This window comes from Diadema antillarum, unplaced genomic scaffold (genome assembly GCF_040938485.1).
Source record: "Diadema antillarum isolate AM-2024a unplaced genomic scaffold, OU_Dant_1.0 seq00001200_RagTag, whole genome shotgun sequence".
NCBI classification, from domain to species: Eukaryota; Metazoa; Echinodermata; class Echinoidea; order Diadematoida; family Diadematidae; genus Diadema; species Diadema antillarum.
In genome coordinates, this window is record NW_027271994.1 from 482758 (window position 1) to 493077 (window position 10320).

Consider the following 10320-nt stretch of genomic DNA (forward strand, 5'->3'; position numbering starts at 1 on the left):
CCAGGCGCTCCTCCATTTCCTCCAGCGTCTTGGAAAAGATTATCAGGTCATCCATGTACACCAACACCTCTAACATGTTCAGACCTGACATACACTTCTCCATCAGCCTTTGGAAGGTAGCTGGTGCTCCCTTCACCCCTTGGGGCATACGCTCAAACTGGTAAAACCCCAAAGGGCAAGTGAAGGCCGTCTTCTCCTTGTCAGATTCACGCATCGGGATTTGATAGAATCCCGACTTTAAGTCGATGACAGAAAACCATTTACTGCCACTCAGGGAATCAATGGCCTCCTGTATCAGGGGCACTGTGTACTGGTCGGGGATGGTACGAGAATTGAGTGTGCGGTAGTCAACGCACATTCTTAAAGTGCCATTCTTTTTCCGAACCAGCACGATTGGGGAGGCATAGGGACTCTTAGACTCCTTAATTATGTTGTTCTCCAACAGCTGTTGAAGATGTTGCTGCAAGTCCCTCAGATCAGAGGGAGGCACCCTCCGAGACCTCTCACGGAATGGTGTGTCGTCGTTAACACGAATCTGATGCTCCGCATAGCCTGTGCTGCCTAAGTCAAATTCATGCCTGGAGAACACATCACTCCTCTGCCTGCACTGATTGAGCAGCCTTTCTTTCCACTCCGGGGAAATCGGGCCCCAATTGATGGGCAGCTCACTAACGTCAATTTGAGGGGAAGGGGTGTGTACATTAGCACTTACTTGGGAATGGGTTGCCTCGGTGTAACTGTGAGGCTGGGTAGGAAAACTACTAGGGGTAGGGAAACACTTGTCGGGGACATAGGCATCTACTATTGGGCAGTTGCCAGGGACAGTGATAGAGTCAGGGCTACTATTGGTCACCAGCACCCTTACCTTTCCAATCGCACCACCTGACAATTTTTGTACTCCTGGGGCTATGTGTAACCCACTTGGAAGTTTGCTGTGGGGATTAGACTCTACGAAAACAGTCGTCTCTTCTTTCAGGGGATTCCTAATTTGGGCAGTCGTTACCAATTTGGAGTGGGGAGGTATTTGCGTGCTATGTCCTTTCTTGGTCCTAGCAGTGCCCAATTTGCCATCAGGGGATACCTTCTCTTGTTTTGATATACTGGCATAGATATCCCTGCAAGTCGCACTAATCTGCAGTGACTGGGCGAAGCGTGCTCCAGTCATCCTCCTACAAGATTCAAAACAGTGCCTGAAAAGTCCTGAATTAGTGCCAATAATCACTCTATGGTCACAGGGACGCTGGGGGTCTGGTACTACAAGAGCCAATGTACTAAACTCAGTCCCTGTGCCAGCAAATGACCGTTCAAAACCTATATTGACGTAAGCCCAACCCAGATAGGGCATAGTCCCATCTCCTCCATGGTACAGGACTAGGTCACTCAGTTCATGCAATTCCCTATCAAGTGAGTCGAAAAGGCTCTTGTGTATAAGAGTGACCTGAGACCCACTATCAAGAAGGCATTTTGTCTCCTTTCCATCTATCCAACATTTTGGGTTGATAGCATCTCCTACTAAACCTCCAGGAACATCGTTCTTGGAAACCTCAACTTTAGAAACAAGTGGGGGAGAATCTAATTTTGGGGCCCCTGGTTTCCCCTTCCCAGGCGCCCTTTCTCGTTTCCCTGGTTGCCAAGGATGTAGTTGACGAGTCTTTTGTTCAGTACGTCGGGGGGGACAGAATTTTGACAATTTCTACTGATATGGCCCTCCTCTCCACACTTGAAACAAACAACACCAGTATTGCTCTGCTGGGACGACTGAGATTTGGGGGGATTTTTGGTGGGTTGGGGTGCTGGTGGAGGTGCTGGTTGGGGAAGGACATTGGGTTGAGGGGCTGTTTGTGGTGGTAGAATAGAGGGCTCTACCTTACGGTGGGCAGCCTGCTTTGGCTTTGTGCTGACAGGGGGTCTTGGGGCAGACAGAGATTTCTTCACCCTCTCCTCTTCTTCCTGCTTCCTCACCGAAGACAGGAGTTCCAGGAAGGACGGTGGTTTCTCCAGGCGCTCCCTGAGCTGTAGGTTTACTAGGAGCATTTCATGGTAGAGAATGCCCCTGATGAATTGTCGCAGTCTCACCTTGTTGGCGTCATGTGGCTTGACAACTCCTCGCCTAACCACATGGCGCATGACTTCCTGTAAGCGAGAAAGATACTCAGAGGGAGACTCACCTTCAGCCTGGACTGTCTGATGAAATCTGACAAACAGTTCATCATCTGTGTCAGTATCGCCAAAAGCCAGATCCAGAGCCCTGAGGTAGTCTGCAGAGCAGGCCTGGGGATTCTCACGCCTAAGGTCTGTAATGATGCTTGACGCAGGCGGACGCAATGACTCACGAATGCGCTTGCGCCGCTCAGCATCATCCAGAGTCTGCCACTCCTCCATCTGGCTCTCAACGTGCTCTATCCAGATGGGGTAGCTATCCTCATCACGCGCTGCTGTCTTTGCACCGGAGAAGCATCGCAGTTTCCGATACCCTGTGGTCAACCCACACAGTGCTAGTGAAGCTGCTAAAATTGGGATGTCTCGATCAGGGAAGGACATGGATGGTTCACTGATACCAGGGGAAGGGGGTGGAAGGTTGTTAGTAGTAGGGATGTCTTGAGACTGGACTTCCTGAGCTCTATGTCCTGCTTTTCTCCATTCCCTAACTAAACCTCTCTCCCTCAGGTCCTTGACACTGACCCTATTTCCTCTGACTGGTCCTAAACCGTCTAACCTCACTACTCTGCACATAGTCTCCCCATCTACTGGGATGACAATCTGTGCCTGTAATCCTAACATAGCAACTGCATTTTCAAATTCACACAGGAGCAATGTTTCCCCTGTATCGGGATCATCCCGTCTTGACACCTCAAGTGATGTGGGATATAACTCTGACAGTGCCAGTGCAAACACCTTTGTTGGCACAGTCTTTACACCTGTTGCAAGTAGGAGGGCATTCTCTACTCTAATCTCCTCCTTCTTACACCAATCCTGACCAATCTGCTTCAAACTTTTACCTGCCATCGCTTTGTTTCCTGCACACGAGTGTTGGCTCTTTGGTACAATAGAACGAAAATGGTGAATGTAACAGTAACAATCAACAATAATAATCAAGACTCAGTTTCGGCAACATGTGTCACCAAACAAATGCAATTATACAATTAAGAAAACAATGGTTCCCGGACAAGCCCCCAATTTATGTAACCCGAATGTTACACTCCCGAGTTCATAAATAAAGAATACCACACCTGGGATTAAGCTTTGACAAAATAATCCAATGACAAACTTTATTAGCTTGTTTGTCGTTCAACAAAGTACATCCTTCAATTCAATATTCATTCACAGACTCAATTGTAACCTTTGTTACATTAGCATAACAAAATATTTGCCAGTGTATGACGATAATTCGACTCGTTGCTGTCTCTTTGTCCCTCTCGCCGGTTATCCTGTCGACGAGCCCAGAGCAGTCGCAAACCAGTCGTACACAGTCGCTGATGTAATGCTCAGAAGCAGTCAGTCACGCCGAGCCAAGCAAAGGCGGGCCAAAGCTCTCATCCAAATATGTATCTAGTCAAAAGAGCCAACACTCGTTTTCACTACAAGTTGCTCCACACGGCAGTCAGTGGATGTACGTGCCACAACCAGTTGTATCACAGGCACATAAAAATTGTACATAACAATACAGCTGATGCTTGTGGGGGTCTACCAGTGTTTTGTGGTAACCTCTCAGCAGATAAATGTGTGAAAAAACTTTCTGGATCACACAGTCGATGTAACAAGCAAAGTGGGTGCAGGCCTCAAAGCGCTGGCAGGAAGCAGATATGCCTATTTGCTCCAAAGCTATGGGCTTTTATACTTTTCTGTCTCTATGTAAAATGTTAATATTACAAACTTTCTCGAGAAAATCAGAAACTTCCAGGAAGTTAACTGACCAGCAGAAATTTCATTGGTTCATGTTTCTATGACATCATTCAAAGTCTGCCTCATTGGCTAGAGGTCACTCATTCCCCTTGACTTCCAGGAACATTACTGACGTAGTGACCATCCACTTGGCCAGACAAAGTCTTAACATTGACCAAGGGCAGTAACGACAGGCTTTCCAGTCACTCTCGAGCATTCTGGCTACAGGGCTTTAAAGTTGCACTCCTGTGACCTTGGTCACTGGAGCTGCTGCCTAACCAGCATAGCTATATAACACATTGTTTATACTCATGCAAACACTGATCTAGTTAACATACTAGACAAATCATATAGCATAAGTCATAAAAAGCACTCAGTTAGGGTATAGAGACATAATTATACCTCATTTGCATAGATTATGTATTAAACATAACCACTGCACATACATATTTCTTATGCTGGAAGTGCGTGGATCACACTTTGTTCTGAACATATGACATATCAAATAATAATCTTGCAAACAGTCATACCCTTACAGCCATTGTATATAGCACAACAGTGTCTGTAATATAAAATGTAACACGAGCAAAGTAAATCTAGTAATGTATGGAGTTACTCTACTTTAAGGCACACGCAAAGCTAGCCTAAACAGTTCATTGGAAATTAGGAGGGGGGGGGGCGGAGAAATGGGAAGGGAAAGGAAAAAGAGAGGACAGAATTTGGGCTAGACGTGCACTCTACGTCATTGTCACAGAAAATGTTGGTCTACAGTTAGAACCAGTCCACTCTGTATAGGCTTTGCCCATGGTAGGACACTGTCTCTAAATCCCAAAGCAACTACTACTTTGTCCCAGAGAGAATGACCTTCCTCTTCTGAGACATGGTCCTTTCATTTCTCTTGATGTGCCTACACACCAACAAAAGGGAGGGGTGCTTAAAACAATATCCCTAGACTGGCTAGCTTGCTCTCTCCTTGAGTTTTATTACACCTACATAGTCTAACACCAGCAGGGGCGTTTCACAGGGCTTGACCAGTCTCAATACACACAGGCTTACAATTGGACATTGGCTATTAGGGTCAAAGGCTGAAGGGGAAATCTTAAGACTAATCTTGGGGGTTACTAGTACACTGGTCGAGGGGTTGTTGGAAAACAGGTGGGGTACGGACGTCAGAGGAGGGATGAATGGAGGAGGTGGTAATAACAGTGACCATGGGTCTTCCAAGGAAGTAGGAATCTAGTCTGACGACATTTCTGGAGAAATCTTAGTAACCCATAATTTTGGTGGGGTTACACTTGTATTATAAGAATGAATACTGCTGTTGAGATGAAAACATTGTTGTATAAGGGGGCCCTGGTAATGCGCCAAAGAAATACTGTTGCCTAAAAGTTCCTGTTTGGAAGCAGATTGTATCTTGAATTTTTTAATGGAATAATGCAAAAGTTTGTGACAAATAATGTGAATGGGTTATAATACGAATAGCTTTCTTTTGCAACAAATGAATACGTTTCACATTCTTTTTAGTGAAACGGCCCCAGACGAGAGTACAATAACTCAAATGAGATGAAATGAGAGAATGATATAACAATTTCAACACATGTTTAGGTAAAACTTTCAATTTTCGCAATATACCAATATTTCTCGGCAGTGTGTTGCAAAGCATATATATTAACATGACTATTCAAAGACAGTTTATCATCCAACATAACACCCAAATACTCTATATTAGTTACACGTTTTATCATATCACTATTGTAATATAATATGAAATTATCAATACACTCACGAGTCCCAAATATCATAAAATTAGTCTTTCCTGCATTCAAAATTAACTTATTTGCCTGCATCCATACATCTAATTTCTTCAATTCTATATTCATGTTGTTAAATAATAATGATAGATCATTGTTACGCATAGAAATATTTGTATCATCAGCAAGCAATGTATTGAGAACAATTTGTTAAATCAACATGAAAATGAAACGTTTCCATTTTCATGAAAACAACAACAGTATACATGCATGGACACTTTATAATGCTAATGCTGCACTTACTGCTGTAGCTACACTGTATGCAAAAAACAAAAACAAAACAAAACAAAAAAAAATTTTTTTTTACTGAACACTGCAAGGCTATATCATTTTGTTGATCTCTCATCTCTCTAAAAAAATCGAGTGAAAATGTTCACTCTTGAAGGAGTGAACAACAGAAAAGAGTGAGTTTAGAGTAAAATTGGAATGAATTTGAGTGAAAATGTTTATTTTCATTAATTTTGGTGTGACCTCAGGGATCATCCAAGATCTTTTTAAGTGATCCCTGACTTCACTCCAAAATAGGTGGAAAAAAAACCCCACATAGTTTCACTCAAAGTTCATTATATACGATAAATAATTTTGAGGTCCTCTTGAATTCTTCTTGGGTTAAAATATCATCAACAGATGGGAAGCAGGACAGCTGAAAAAATGTTCAGGGTGGGGTGGGGTCTGTAGATCAGGGGGTCAAGATCAATGCACGATCCCCTCCCCTTTAGACGGGAAGACTGTAAGGACGGAACCTTTCATCGGTGTGGAAATTCATATAGGTAATGTGATTTTTCCCCCCGATTTCCCCCCCCCCCTTTTTTTTTGGGGGGGGGGGGCGGGGGCGGGGAGGAGTCTCTTTATAAACGAGCCAAAAAGTGGGGGATCCCCCCACAGCGATGTAAGATTTTTGCTAAGAGGGGGGAGGGGTTAACCCCATCCCCCATTGTAACGCCTGGGTAAAACCAGGGAGGTGCATGGATCTGTCTTCCACCTCCCTGGTAAAATAATTGCAGTCACTTGATCCCGTTGATCACGGTTCTGCCATTGATAATGTTATGTCGCCCTCTGCGGTGTAGGGGTTTTTTCCGTCGGTGATTGGCGTATGGCACTGCACCACAGAACTCTAGAGTTCTGTACACTGCACCCACCATCTCTCCACGGCCAGTGGTGATTGGTCGTCCCCAGGAGGTACAAGTACAACCTATCATGGAGTTCTGACTGGCCCACAACTGGCCTTATTCAAATACTTATTATTTTTTTCTTATAAAAATTCTTATTATTGCCGAAGCCAGCGTATCTTAAAATAACTATATTATTACAAATGACTTAAGTAATTTACATTTGATACAACAGCTGTAAAAAAAAAAAAAACCTTGAATAATATATTGTTTACTTATTATTTATCTAGCGATCCACGTCCCACAAGCTTTGCTTTTTAGTGGATCGCTATTTTCCATAATTGAAGTTATTTTCCGAACGCTCAATAAGTATACATGAATTGTTCCTCGTAATTATTGTACATTATGTTGTTGTATTTCCTATACTACATGAATCTTTTGTAAACGTTTGGACAATATCATTTCATGACATGTATACTTTGTATTATGTTTTGATTTTGTTGATCGGAAATAAATTATGATTGATTGATTGATTGATAGATTGAATACTTGTCAGTTTTCTATAGGGATGTACAAACGAATTCAACAGGTGCATTTGTGCCCTTGACTATCAGGGTTTGATGCCGTCATCTTTCTCAGCAATCTGAAGATTACATTTTGAACTCAAACATAGCCTATACATTATAGAAACTTAATATCTTTTTACTTCTCGAGAGCCGTAGACACATTCTTGTTTTCGTTTTCACTTCAAATACATGTACACTGGTAGGCCTACACTGAAAATGGCGGCTCTAATCATACTATTAGGCCTACCATTTCGACCATACATTCATCCTATATGGTTTTAACACGAGCGTTTCATGTTAACCCTAACTAGGCCGGGCTATTTAGGTAGTTGATAGAACCGGGGGGGGGGGGGGGGGGGGGGGCTCCCAGCCCCCCCCCCCCCTCCAGATCTCGGCCGTCGACAGCGCGATCGCGACGAAAATTGGCACACACATTGCCTATGATGTAATCTAAAATAACATGAAGTTAATTTTTCAAAAAATTATCATTTATGCTAAATTATGCTAATTTATGCATAATGATGCATGAAATCAGACTATTTGGTATAAATCACAAATTAAAGCTCAAAACAGGCACATTTTTTGTGTAAATATTCTTTTTAGTGTCCTTAGCAAATGTAATTAAAAAAAATTGTGATACCAGAAAAAAATCTTAAGTATTTTATTGTTTTTTGAATTTCTTATGTATTTCTGTTTTTTTCGATGAAATCTGTTCGCGACATCGCTCCGAACAAGAAAATATGTTATTCATTGATCTTAATCAATAAAACACCAAAATAATCATGTTTTTATGGAATTTGCCTGCAAGCACAGTTTGCATTGAAATTGTACACGAATTCACGTTTTTGAGCAATTTTTGGTCTGATGACATGCATGCACATATTTATGCGTAACTTCGGAACCGCGCGCCCGGGCGTCGCAAATTTGGTGTCAAAAGATGCGGGAGACTCGAAAGAAAAAAGTCATGAAACGTCGCGGCGATAGCTTTTTGCGATTGCGATACATCGCGCGGAACGTCGAGGGGGTGGGGGTGGGGGGTGGGGGGTGGGGTCTCGGAGCCCCCCCCCCCCCCCCCGGCCTAGTTAGGGTTAAAGCATGGGTTTCTTGAGGTGCTTTTTTTTTTTTTTTTTTTTTAAAGGAAACCCAAACCCAAAGAGCAGTTTAGATTGAGTAAAAGCAGCAACGGGGTATCACATCAGTGAAAGTTTGAGTGGAAAATCGGACAATCGCTACGAAAGTTATGAATTTTTAAAGTTTTGGTGTTGTAATCACTGGATAAGGAGACTACTACAGTTCATGACGTCATGTGTGGACAACGACATAAAGAAAATATAAGAATTCCACAAAAATTTGGTTTTTTTTTCATTAAAATTACACATTCCATCAACTTGTTACTGACATATTATGTTGCCCCAGTGAGGACGGCTGATTTTGCTACAACATGCATTTCCCATAGACACCTGCCCGAGTATACTCGGGACTCGTCCTCAAGGGGGGGGGGGGGGGGGTAATATCATTCCCCGTGCTTTCGTGAAAGAGGTTCGTCAAGTGCTCTTTCATTACACAAAAGTGAAAGCATGGTCTCCTAATTGAGAAAATAGTGATATCTCCTTATATTTCAGGCTTTATTTTTATGTGGTAGGATGTTTTGTGATACAGGTGTACAACTGGCCTATCACGTGAATAGACCTATCCTATAGACCTATACTTGTTTATGCTTCAAATGTTATAGGTGCCTAACTCGGAAAATTCTTTTCAAATCGCTGCTTCCAATTGTAAACAATACCTTTGATTGACACCTTAATAGTCTATTAATGAACGTCAGTGATTGGCCTGATGACTTTTTGTGCATGCGAGATACCAAGAAACCACTTACGAAATAATACAGAGCATACCATTCTGAGGAATTCAAAGTTTATTAGATTAAAATCGGTTTTGGAATGGCTGAGACATCCAAACACAAAGTGATCCTGCTATTAAGTGTTCTGGAGACGATTTATTTTAAAGACAAATTTATTATAGGCCCAACGATTGTTCACGTTTTGTATAGATGTTAACAACAGGCCTTCTTGACATTTGCTGATTAACATTTTACATTGGCTGTTTCTATCCCTATAACTCACATTTAGAACTATTTTGAAGCACTAGAATTAAACTGGATATTTGTTTCATCTGCAAATGGTAGCGCGGGGATCGTTGTTGTTGGTGCTTAAAGGTGCTTCATCCAGTATTGAATATCTACGCCTTTATATTATAGAGATATACACTCAAATACTCTTTTCAGAACGAAGGAAAAAATAGATATTTAATTCCACTGCTAAACAACTAAAATAATAATCATGATAGTAATTTGGCGCGGGGAGCAATCTGCACGCCTATGTTGAGATAGAGAAGAACACCTCGGTGACGTACGTACAGACAAACCGCGAACGATGGAAGTGGAATGACAAAATAATGTTGGCCAACTTGTTTGGTTTGCTATTTATATGACGGCAGGCGGATCCGCACGCTCGATCGCTCGAGAAAGCCTATACGCCTATCACCGCTTACGCGCGCCATAAATCGTAGTATCAGTACGGTACCTACCCGGCAAAATCTTTCGAAACAAGCGCCATTATGCAAATTAGGAATCATCCTTTCATTATGCTTTGTGAGCGAGACCAAAAGCAGCGAATCACAGTAATCCGTTCCATAGACTGGCGGTGCAATAAACGTAAAACATGACATGCCGAGACACCAAGGGGTTGAGATTTTACGCGCTTTTGAAATAGTATTCTAGCTCCCCCCCCCCCCCCAAAAAAAAAACAAAAACCAAAGGCATACGTTAGATCAAATTCTGACCTCCTGCAGCGACTCCCGCGTTTGTTTTCGTTTGGTTAGTTTCAATATGCTCGCTCACAAACATATGCGAACAAACAATTTGGTGACTGTCATACACCACAGAATAGGATT

At 42.5% G+C, this 10320-nt stretch overlaps 1 protein-coding gene across 1 annotated transcript; it reads right to left on the minus strand.

Annotated features, from left to right (window-relative positions):
* Positions 1-1512: 1512 nt before the first annotated feature.
* LOC139744653 (paraneoplastic antigen Ma3-like) lies at positions 1513-3102 on the minus strand. The gene has a single exon (XM_071655080.1). The coding sequence runs from the start codon at positions 3004-3006 to the stop codon at positions 1573-1575; it is 1434 nt and encodes a 477-aa protein (XP_071511181.1). The 5' UTR covers positions 3007-3102; the 3' UTR covers positions 1513-1572.
* Between the last annotated feature and the right edge of the window lie 7218 nt (positions 3103-10320).

Coding starts and splice junctions, on each gene's coding strand:
- LOC139744653 (XM_071655080.1), bottom strand. CDS start 3,006: ATGGCAGGTAAAAGTTTGAAGCAGATTGGTCAGGATTGGTGTAAGAAG.